Raw genomic sequence first — 12,793 nt, 5'->3', positions numbered from 1 at the left:
AGATCCCACAATGATGGCATTTAAAAGGTCCAGTAGGTTTAATGAGGATGCAGAAAGAACACATAACACTTAATGCAAAACCTCCCACCTGAGACCACGTCTCTAGTGTGTTTAATTCAATCCTGGGCTTAATCATAGAGATTGAGGCAATCAAAGGGGGAGCTGTTAAAATATGTTTATTACATCTGACTGGCCAAATCAATTAATCTTTTTTTAACCCTTAAAACCATAAACACATTTAATGAGGCATACATGCTTCATTAGTAGTAAGATGTGATCTTTAGATCTTTACATCTCTACATAGGCATATATGCCTCTTTAACGGACATACATGCCTCAGGAGCTTTTCATGGGGTGTCTTGGAATTGTGGCATATACACAGATTATCTTCAATATTACTACTTGATTCTCTGATGACCTGTAAGTTATGCCTCCAGTATCCTCCCTCAGATACCCAAATAGATTTCTAAACTCTTTCATCTTCTGTATCCTCTTTTACACTTTAAACAACTGACATAGAACCCCAAACTATAACTTACCGGGCAACCAAGCCAGGAGTCTGACAGCTTGGACTGAGAGCTGAGCACTTCCAGGTTCAGTGTAAAGTGAGGGGATAGGAGAACTGCAATTTTCCATTCTCCATGCTGATCCTGCTGGCAGCAAACTGGAGCTCACAGAGGAACTTGCTTCGATGGTTTGCTAAAAGTTTAGCTGTGCAAAAACTGAACAGATGGCTTCATCACTCACTATGATGAAAATAGGTGTGATCATCTACACAGAATTTTACTATGTTTGGGTGTAATCACCTACGTAATCTTCTCCAGTGTATGTTTAAGGTACCAACTTTACAGTACTAGCCAGCTGACTTTACTTACCAGCACCCGTCTTTGTTTGTTGCTTGTAACTCTTATATTGTTAAGACTGATTGCCAAATTACCCTCTTGTATACACATGTACTTGATGCCTGTTTCCACATATGTCTTATCTTAAAATCCATAAACCTCTTTGACAAGAAAATATGTTTAATCTGTTGCCAGTGGACATATGAGATTAAACCACAGTTGTTTGATCATTGTCATCTTGGTAAATCATAACCCAGGTTTGATTATGACAACCAACTTTTCTTCTATATTCTTTTTTTCCAAGAGATGTATAACCCCTCAGCTTAATTAAACCTAGGTGATGGGGAGGAGGATCCAGAGGTAGAGATAGTCAGGGTGGAACATATTCCAGAGGGTAGTATTAGGGGCATTAGTGGTAGGTTGACTAAAGCACATAAACCCAAGGTAAGTATTGTAACAAGTCCTAGTTGCAATCTCGGAAAACCCAATAAGAGGATAGTATGTGACCGATCTGAACTATGTGGCATGTTCACCAATGCCAAGAGCCTGGTGGATAAGATGGGTGAACTAGAGATACTGTTGTATGAGGAGGATCTGGATTTTGTGGGAATTTCAGAGACCTGGTTCAACAGCTCTCATGATTGGCTGGCAACCATTCAAGGGTATACCCTTTATTGCAGGGATAGAGAGGGTAAAAAAGAGGGAGGAGTATGCCTATATATCAAGAATAATGTGCAAGTGAATGTAAGATGACATCACTAAGGGAGCTAGGGAGGAGGTGGAATCCTTATGGGTAGAAGTCCAAAGGGATGAAACTAAGGGGAAAATATTACTGGGAGTATGCTATAGCCCCCTAACCTGGGGGAGGATGGGGAGAGGGATCTCCTATCAGCATTATTGGATCTACTGATTGCCAATAATATAGACCTGATCACGAATGTGGAAATACGGGGCAATTTAGGAAACGGCGATCACAGGTCAATTGGTTTCAGTATAAATCACACAAATAGGAAACATAAGGGGAATACAAAGACATTGAATTTCAAAAAAGCCAACTTCCCTAAACTACGAAGCTTGCTAGAAGATATACATTGGGATAAAATATTAGGAACAAAGAACACGGAGGAGAGATGGGTTTACTCTAAGAGCATATTAAATAAGGACATTAGCCAATGCATCCCATTGGGAAATAAATTCAAAAGTCCTGGATGGCTTAACTACAATATAAAAATGCATATGAAAGCAAAGGAGAAGGCCTTCAAAAAATACAAGGTTGACTTAGGATAGTGGAATTAACCAGAGAGTTAGATCACTTATACAAAGACTCATCCTCATTGCACTTGGACTCGACCAGGCGTGCCATAGACCAGAAGCGCCTGGAACTTGACTCCTTGTTGTCATCTAAGGTTGAGAAGACGCTTCGCTGGGCCAAGGCCCGCAGTTTGTTATTCAACAACTCTGCATCGACCTCCTTTGCTAGGAAGTTGTCTAACACACTTCGCCCGCCTCATGTCTACAGGCTGTCTAATAGTGAAGGTTTTGTATCGTCACATCCTAGGGAGGTCCTCAGGATCTTTGAGCAATTCTATTCGAAACTCCTTGAATCCCCCCACACTTTTCCTTCCCCCGTTGACCTGTCCTGGTTACATGACATCCCGCTTCCGACACTCTCCCCCTCACAAATGGAGGCACTGAATGCCCCCATCACGGTTCCTGAGATCTTAGGGGTTCTCAAGTCACTAAAATTGGGTTCTGCCCCTGGTCCGGACGGCTTTTCAGCTCTCTATTACAAGAAATTTTCCATGATCTTAGCCCCTAGAATGATGCAGCTCTTCAACTCCATTTTGTTAGGCGATAGCTTCCCGGAGGAAATGCTGTTAGCTAACATGTCACTGATCCCTAAACCCAATAAAAATCACAATTTACCTCAAAATTTTTGGCCAATCTCGGTTATAAACAACGATATTAAAATATTTAGTAGAATCTTAGCCGACAGACTGGCAAAATTTATCCCTACCCTTATTTCCCCCTTTCAATCGGGTTTCATCCCACATCGCTTTATCACAGATAATATCCGCCTAGCCACCAACGTTATTCAAGATGCCAACCTGTTCTCCCGTAGGCTCCTCCTGCTGAGTTTAGACATACAAAAGGCGTTCGATAGTGTTACATGGAACTATTTAGACACACTTTTGCCACTCATGGGCTTTCGGGGCAGCTTTCTGACGGGTTTCCAAGCCCTTTACAACAATCCTAGGACTCGCATTAAGTTACCTGGCTGTAGCTCAGATTTCTTCCCCATAGGTAAGGGCACTAGACAGGGGTGCCCCCTTTCCCCCTTAATTTTTGCTTTAGCCCTAGAACCCCTGGCTATTGCCCTCCTAAGACATCCTGATATTACTGGTTACACTAAGGGAAACGAAATGTACAAATTTTGCATGTATGCTGATGATGTTTTGATGTTTATTACTAACCCTCATGTCTCTCTCCCCAATCTTTTCATGACACTGTCTCACTTTGCGAAAGTCTCTGGCCTTTCCATTAATATTTCCAAATCTGTAGCCCTCCCCATAGGCTTTACCCCAAATGAATTGGCCCTTATTAAACAAAACTACTCCTTTACTTGGGCTTCCTCCCATATTCCCTACTTAGGTGTGGGACTGCCCGGGAATTTCGAGGACCTCTTTAGGGTCAATTATCCCCCACTGATTAGCAAACTTAAAAACACCCTTAAAAGCTGGCTCTCATTACGTATCCCCTTTATAGGACGAATCACGGCCCTCAAAATGGTTATCCTACCTAGGTTGCTGTATCTATTTCGCTCTCTACCGGTTAAGCTCTCCAAATGTTTTCTCCTTGACCTTCAGTCTCATTTCAACAGATTTATCTGGAACAATAAAGCTCCCAGGTTTGCCAGGGGGGTACTTTACAGATCTATGAAAAATGGGGGTTTGGGGGTACCCCAGATTTGGTTGTACTACCTTTCCTGCAGATTTACTCAACAAGCACAGTGGTCGATCCCTAATTCTAGAGTCCCCTGGGTGAAGTTTGAGAGTGACTCGATCGCTCCATTCTTCCTCCCTGGACTTATGTGGTCAACTAATCGTCCTCACTCGACGCTAAACACCCGTAATACTATAGTGGCAGATTGCCTCTTACTGTGGCACCGCTTTAAGCAGAAATACGTCCTTGTCCTGGGTGGCTCTATGGGCGCCTCCTTCCTAGGTGACCCTAGGTTCCCCCTGGCTTACCTCCATCCTGAATCTTTTGGTATGTGGGTCCATTGTGGGCTTACCCAGCTGAAGGACTTTGTGTCGGGCTCTGGCTTTGTTCCTTTTTCGACACTGCAGGCCCAACACCAACTCCCGGATTCTGAACGTTTTAGATACCTGCAGATCCGCCACTTCTTTCTCTCCCGTTATGCACTCCGTCCCCAGGCACAGCTCACTATCTTTGAAGACGTATGCTTTAATTTCCCACGTCAAAGAGGATTGATCTCTCTGATATATAAGGCCCTGGAGGGACATTCGGAAGGTCAATCTCTGCGTTATAGAACGCGCTGGGAGGAGGAATTGGCGCTGGAGGCAGGAGTGGTGGATTGGGAGGAAGGTTGGAACAATATGCGCAAATGCACCAGATCCCTAACTGTTAGGGAGACGGCCATCAAAGTTCTCACCAGGTGGTACTACACCCCGGTACGATTGCGCCAGATTTATCCCCTTACATCCCCCAACTGTTTTAGAGGGTGTAATCACCCCGGCACTTTTATTCACATTTTTTGGGACTGTGACTTAATTCGTCCTGTCTGGCAGGAGGTCCTGAGACTGATGGACGGGTTCGCTGGCCGAGCACTGTCCCTCTCTTATCACCACTGTCTTCTCTTCCAAACCCCGCCTGACACTCCTAAACACTTTGTGCGGTTGGTGCACTCTATGTGCGTCGCTGTACTATGGACTATTGCACTTCACTGGAAATCCCAGTCGATACCATTAGCACAGGTTCTCTCACGTATTGATCAGGTGATGTTGTCTGAAAAGATCTTTCACACTTTACATGATACGGAACGAATTTATGACCTTAAATGGAACCCATGGTTCCTATTTCGCTTATTGAAGTGATCGCACCTTCGGTTTTTTCATGCAGCTTTTTTTATTTTTTTGCTCTCTATTTGCATCTTTTCCTCTTCTCCCTTTGTTTCTTTCTGTTCTTTTTCCCCTCTTTCTCTTTCATGTTCCTTCTTTTGTATTTTGGCTATGATGGTCAGCTCATTGAACGTGTTAGTCTTCTTTCCTTCTCTAACCTGTGGTTGGATGTGAGACCCATACTGTCTATCTGTAATTGGTGGTTTGTCCTGCAGTGTTCTGCTATTTGTTTATCACCTGTCTGTAACCTTATCATCCAACTACTTTTGCTAATGTTGAAATTTGATTCATTTTGCTGACTCTGTATTTCTGTTATTGTCTTTAATAAAATCCTTTTTGAAAACAAAAAAAAAAATACAAGGTTGAGGGATCATCATCAACATTCAGACTTTATAAAGAATGCAACAAGAAATGTAAGGGTGTAATTAGGATAAGATAGAACATCAAAGACACATAGCAGAGGAGAGCAAAAAAGATCCCAAGAAATTCTTTAAGTATGTAAACAGTAAAAAAGGGAGGACAGACCATATTGGCCCCATAAAGAATAAGGAAGGACATCTGGTTACAAAGGATGGAGAGATGGCGAAGGTATTGAATTTATTGTTCTCCTCAGTCTTCACAAGAGAATCGGGGGGCTTTGGTAACCAAAACTGCAGTGTTTATCCTCATGACACATCACAGGAAGCACCTCCATGGTGGACAGAATTAAAATTAGACCTGGGAAACGTAAAATTAATAAATCACTGGGACCAGATGGCTTGCACCCAAGAGTACTTAGGGAACTCAGTCAAGTAATTGCCAGACTATTGTTCCTAATTTTTATGAGCTGTCTACTGACTGGAACAGTACCAGCTGATTGGAGAAAAGCCAATGTAGCACTAATATTTAAAAAGGGCCCAAAATACATCCCTTGGAATTACAGACCAGTTAGCCTAACATCAATAGTATGCAAGCTCTTGGAGGGTATGATAAGGGACTATATACAAGATTTTATTAATAAAGACTGTATCATTAGCAGTAATCAGCATGGATTCATGGAGAATCGTTCTTGCCAAACCAATCTATTAACCTTCGATGAGGAGGTGAGTTGCCATCTAGATAAAGGAAGGCCCGTATATGTGGTCTATCTGGATTTTGCAAAAGCGTTTGACACCGTTCCCCATAAACGCTTACTGTACAAAATAAGGTCCATTGGCATGGACCATACGGTGAGTACATGGATTGAAAACTGGCTACAAGGACGAGTTCAGAGGGAGGTGATAAATGAGGAATACTCAGGATGATCAGGGGTGGGTAGTGGGGTTTATTTGTTCATAAACGACCTGGAGGATGGGGTAAACAGTTCAATCTCTGTATTTGCGGACAATACTAACTTAAGCAGGGCAATAACTTCTCCGCAGGATGTGGAAACCTTGTATAACACATGAACAAATTAATGGGATGGGCAACTACATGGCAAATGAGGTTTAATGTAGAAAATGTTAAAATAATACATTTGGGTGGCAAAAATATGAATGTAATTTATACACTGGGGGGAGAACCCCTGGAGGAATCTAGAATGGAAAAAGGACAGAATATTGGCACTCCAGAGATAAAGCGATAAATCTCCCCCTCTACAAGACTCTGGTCCGGCTGCACCTGGAGTATGCTGTCCAGTTCTGGGCACCAGTCCGCTGGAAGGATGTACTAGAAATGGAGTGAGTACAAAAAAGGATAACAAAGCTGATTAAGGGTCTGGAAGATATTAGTTATGAGGAAAGGTTGCGATCACTGAATTTATTCTCTCTGGAGAAGAGACTCTTGAGAGGGGATATGATTTCAATTTTCAAATACCATACTGGTGACCCCACGATAGGGATAAAACTTTTTTCGCAGAAGGGAGTTTAACAAGACATGTGGCCACTCATTTAAAATGAGAAGAAAAGAGGTTTAACCTTAAACTATGTAGAGGGTTCTTTACTGTAAGAGCAGCAAGGATGTGGAATTTTCTTTCGCAGGCGGTGGTCTCAGCGGGGAGCATCTATAGTTTCAAAAACCTATTAGATAAGCGCCTGAACAACCACAACATACAGGAATATACAATGTAATACTGACATACAACCACACACGTAGGTTGGACTTGATGGACTTGTGTCTTTTTTCAACCTCACCTATTATGTAACTATGTAAAAAAAAGGTTGAATCAAAGTGTTCATTGGTGTCTGCAACATTTCCAGGTTTGACAGTTTGGATCAAGGTCTTGCATAAGTTCTCTAAACTCGAGTCCATTCTTACCTACAGTTTCAGCCCTGAGGAAGGGCAAGGAATTTCACTCTAAACATATTGGCTTCATTCGATACCTTTGTTTAATAAACACTTTGGTTTGCCATTTTTGTTTCATGAATGTTTGTATTAGGTGCTCCTCAATACCCACCCCAATTTTTTACCACACATTGAGTGTTCTGTGTGGAACCAGCCAAGACCGGAACAAAGTCTATCTGTACGGCCCATTCACCTCACATCAGCACCAGAGAAGGAGTGTTTAATTTTGCGACAGATCCAGGAATATCAATACCTCACTCATACTAGGCCACCACCTACACATTAGTTGTTTCAACCGGCTGGAAGAACCTGACCAATGGATTTGGGCTTTACAGACATTCAAGACCCCTTTATGAATGGGGAATGAGGACCACTGTTTGTCAAAGTATTGATAAAAGTGGATTATTACCAAAAGGTCCCCAGCACTCTTTAAAGCTAGCAAGTCAGTTGGCTATAAAATGGACTACTGAGGCTCACAACAATAAAAAATGATAGAAGAGAATGATTCATTTTGTGTGATGTTCGCTTTGATTTTTTTGTCTTTTGTCATAATAGCTAATAAACTAAAATAGTGAATAGCTATACTGAATGTAATTACTTTATTTTATATAGGATATCAGAGAGAGCTGACATTCAAACATAATGACGGGTCATATAGTGCATTTGGATCGAGAGATCCAGAGGGGAACACATGGTGAGTTATTATCTTTATTATGCATTATTTATAATATGTGGTATTAGGGATCAAATAATGAAGGATTTCTGAATGCAAACTCCAAACAAGCAATGTCAAAAATATGACAAAGTTGAAAAAAGCTTTACTCGAACAAATGTGCAGTGTAAGTGGTGGAACAAAAAATTTGCAATAGCTAGAAGTATGGAAGTACATGAACTTCAAAGCCATGAAGGCCTTTTTTAGCATTAAAGCAGGGTATACATGGACTGAAAATTACTTTCGGTCCTTTGTGTACTGCTGTCTATTCAATAGAAGTCAGTCTAAGCCCTTGTACACACGGTCGGAGATTCCGACAGAATGTGTCCGGTCGGACCGTATTGTCGGATAATCCGACTGTGTGTGGTCTCCATCGGACTGTTTCCATCGGGAATATCCGACAGACCAAGTTTTCCAACTTGTCTATAAAATTTTCCGACAACATGCTCCGATCGGACATACTCCAATCATGTGTAGCCTACTCCGACGGACAAAGTGCCACGCATGCTCAGATCAAATTCCTAGACCAAAGCTATTGGCTACTAGCCTGAACGTAGTGCCGTTGTAATGAAATAACGTCATCACGTTATGTACAATCGGATTTTCCGACAACTTTGTCCGACCGTGTGTATGCAACAGTTTCCGACAAAATCTGTCGGACAAAATCCTTCGGACAAAATCCAACAGATTTGGTTGTCAGAATGTCCGACCGTGTGTACAAGGGCTAAAGCCTCATACACACAATCTAACTTCCATCAGACTTTTCTGTGGATTTTGATCCAAAGGGCGTTGGCCCATAAACTTGTTCTGCATACACACGGCAGAACATTTTCAGACATTTTTTACCAAATCACATGGTTTTTCAGCCCTTTACCGCCACCCTTTGGGCAACTTCTGCTATTGTTGTCTGATCTTTAGCATTGGTTTTGTGCATGCGTGTTTGTACTTTGGCCTTTAGTCCTATGGACTTGTGTACACACGATCGGATTATCCTCTATCGGACATTTGTTGCCAGAAAGTTTGAGAGCATGCACAGCGAACATTTGTCCATTGAAAAAACAAAAAAAATTGTCCGATGGAGCATACACACGGTCGGATTGTCTGATAAAACAGGTCCGTCGGACAGTTGTTGTCAAAAAGTCTAATCGTGTGTATGGGCCTTAACGACCAGCTTCTGTCAAATGGTCATGCTGGAAAACAGCATTCAATCAGCTCTTGCAGACAATGGCTGCGAGCGATGATCTGTGTATTCAGGTGGGAGGATCTCACTTGTCAGAATACAAATAGAACAGCAAAGGAGATCCCTACATCACACATTCGGTTGAATAATAAAAAAAAAAGACTGAACATTTATACCCTACTTAAAGAGGAACTATAGTCTGCTCACATAATTTGTAATCAAAACATCTTTGCCATTCTGACGTTTCCCTCCAACCACTTTGCATATTATTTTATATATACTGGGATTCTGTACTTGCCAAATATGCTGCAGAAATCTCCCTCCACTGAGTCTGGTCAGAGGCCTATCTAGTGAAATTGGCACCAGGGGTGGACTGACAACTCATGGGGCCCCCGGGCAATAGGAGATTATGGGGCCCCCAAGCAATCCGAGATTATGGGGCCACACAGTATACACACACTCAATATACAATCACACAGTATACACATACATGTACACACAGTATACACAGACATGTTTCTATTGGCTGAGAAGGTACTGGAGAGGTGGGGCAGCTATAATCTCAGGATTTTTAGACCAAAAGGGGACATTTCAGAGACAGATGCAAAAAAAAACAGATTTTTACATACTGTCCCTGGTTTTACTGAGGCTGGTAACCCTGATGGGGCCCCACAGTGGCTCGGGGCCCTCAGGCAGTGCCCGAGTGGCCCAATGGTCAGTCCGCCCCTGAATGGCACCTACAGCAAGCACTGAAACTATGCCCCTGTGGAAACATTTCAAACCCCTCTTTTTCAGATAACCTTAACAAAAAAAACAGCTAACAAAACTACAAGTCAAACTCTTTAATCTTCCAATTAACAAATTATGGATTGGCACTACATAAAAATTACAACTGCGCCTTTCTTGCTTTCACTGATGCAAACTGGTCTATGATGTGCTCAAAGTCAGTTCACCCATAAAAGTGGCCTCACCAGCACCCATAAATGCTGCGCCAGTGCCTCTGACACTGTACAGAGGTAGAGAGGGAGTAGGATCGCCTAGTTTGCCTAGTGGTAGCGCCAGCCCTGTCTGCTTGGCACACACGCACCATCGCACATGATGACTTTAAAGGGTAGTTTCACCCAAAGATGGAACCTCCACTCTAAGTGAAGGTGACCTCCTGACATGCCACATTTGGCATGTCATTTTTTTGGGGAGGGGGGCAGCGTAAACCCTCTTTTTAGAGAGATCCAGCTCCCACTTCCTCCTGGGGCACCGCAGCTCTGGAAGGAAGTTCACCTCTCCCCCCTCCCTCTTGACAACCATCTGGGGCATGTCACAGGTCCCAGGTGATTGCCCGGCCAGTTATAGTGCGCAGCGCGGTTTGCGCATGCACAGTGCCTGCCTGCATCACTGGACTGTGGGACAGGTGAGTGTCTGATTAATAAAAGTCAGCAGCTACACTTTTTGTAGCTGCTGACTTTTATATGGGGGGAACTCCGCTTTAAGTCATCATCAAGTGCGATCGGGCATGTGTGCCAGGCTCAAGCAGAAGCAAGCAGCCAATCAAATATAGTGCTCAATATGGATTCAATAAATATGCTTAGTCATAGATACCATAAATAAAGTGTAACAAAGTGATTTGTGCAACAGCAGGTACTACTTGCACAAATCACTTTATTACACTTTATTTATGATATCTATGGCTAAGCATATTTATTTAACCATTTAACCACTACAATACTAGGCACTTTCGCCCCCTTCCTTCCCAGCCCAATTTTCAGCTTTCATCGCTCTAGCGCTTTCAATGACAATTGCGCGGTCATGCTACACTGTACCCAAATGAAATTTTTATCATTTTGTTCGCACAAATAGAGCTTTATTTTGGTGGTATTTATTCAGGACTCCGTTTTTTATTTTTTGCGATATAAGCGCAAAAAAGCGGAAATTTGGCAAAAAAACAATATTTTCTTTTTTCTATTTTAAATGAAATCCAATAAAATCAAATTTTATCATAAATTTAAGCCAAAATGTATTCTGCTACATGTTTTTGGTAAAAAAAAATTCCGTTAAGTGTATAATAATTGTTTTGTGTGATCACGGACATATGTACGCAAATGATCATGTACAGATGTGTGCAGGTGATCACATACCTATGTGTGCAGATAATCATTTGGGGACATGTCTTTTTATTATTTGGAGACATGTGTGGTGACATGTGTATTTTGGGGAGATGTTTGTGTACACTGTAGGTTTACACTAGACTAGTGATCAGTGAGTAAAAAGCTGTAAAAAACAGCTCATACTCACTGATCACCAGCCGGCTGCAGCGATCTGCTCTCCTCTCCTCAGCGACGACTTCTGTGTGAGGAGAGGATGAGCCGATTGCCTAGCAACCGGCTGTTTGTTTTGATCACAGGACGGCTGTGATTGGACACGGCCGTCATGTGATCAGGAGGGCCAATCACAGAGCCCTTCTGCTGATCCGAGATGTGCCGTGTCCGGGTGACACGAGCGCATCGGGATCGCGCCTCTGCGCGGGCACACGTGCGGGCACGTGCGCACGCGATCCCCCTCCTTCCGAAGGACGTTCCTGAACATCCAGTCAGAAGGAGGTGTCTCCCACCCGGCCGTATATGTACATTGGCCAGGTGGGAAGTAATTAATACATATTGTTTGAGCACTATATTTGACTGGCTGCTTGCTTCACTTCTGCTTGGCAGTTGGCACTCGTACACATGCACATGATGATGATGATCACTGATTATATAATAAGTATAATAAGCCCTCAGACCTTGAACAATCCTCTATTGATGCAATGGGGTTGATTTACTAAAATTGGAGGATGCAAAATATGGTGCAGCTCTGCACAGAAACCAATCAGCTTCCAGGTTTTTTTTTTTCAAAGCCTAATTGAACAAGCTGAATTTAGGAGCTGATTGGCTACCATGCACAGCTGAACTAGAACTTGTACTCTCCCACTCCAATAAATCAACCCCAACGTAAAGCCTTGCTGGATTGTAATTATTCATCAGTTTTATCAGCAGAACTGATTACCAAATACTGTATGCATTAAAATTGTATTGTATCATAAGACATGCTTTATCCAAAATCCCTATATAGCCACATTTTATAACAACGGCCAAAATTCAGAACATTATCTCTATTTCATGATTTATTATTCAACTTTATTGCAGGCTGACAGCTTTTGTAGTGAAATCTTTCAGCAATGCTCGCCCATACATCTTCATAGATGAAAGACACTTGAAAGAATCGTTCGACTGGCTACGAGGGCACCGTAAGGAAAGTGGGTGCTTCAGAAATGTGGGAAAACTCTTTCATAGTGGCTTGAAGGTACAGTAAAGTTTGTTAGAAATACATGGAAGTAATTAACTACATGTCGCATGTGAGAGAATCCCATCAGTTGTTTACTGTCCTCGCTGATTGCCCACTCAGGCCCAATGGGCTATATTGAGAGGAGACAGGTGGCATCTCACTTGCTTTCTCATACCTGGAAGTACCGGGATTTTTAGACTGTCGAAGCAGATCTGCCTGCTAGGCAGTAGCAGCCCGTCCATAGGGGGCGCACGGGCGCCATCTCCCCTATCCATACGTCTGGCCCCCTAATCTACATGTG

The 12,793-nt window shown here is 42.6% G+C and overlaps 1 protein-coding gene across 1 annotated transcript in view; it reads left to right on the top strand.

Moving 5' to 3' along the window:
• Positions 1-12,793, top strand: part of LOC143930914 (alpha-2-macroglobulin-like protein 1) — a 204,609-nt gene that overhangs the window by 149,386 nt on the left and 42,430 nt on the right. The window contains exons 26-27 of the mRNA XM_077455600.1: positions 7,898-7,979; positions 12,354-12,510. Coding sequence (XP_077311726.1) covers positions 7,898-7,979; positions 12,354-12,510 — 239 coding nt within the window. The remainder of the gene's footprint in view (positions 1-7,897; positions 7,980-12,353; positions 12,511-12,793) is intronic.

Source organism: Lithobates pipiens, unplaced genomic scaffold, assembly GCF_037356315.1.
Source record: "Lithobates pipiens isolate NorthernLeopardFrog02 unplaced genomic scaffold, aLitPip1_a1.2 Scaffold_25, whole genome shotgun sequence".
Lineage (NCBI taxonomy): Eukaryota > Metazoa > Chordata > Amphibia > Anura > Ranidae > Lithobates > Lithobates pipiens.
The sequence above is the reverse complement of the archived record's forward strand: the minus strand, read 5'-3'. Positions and strand labels throughout refer to the sequence as shown.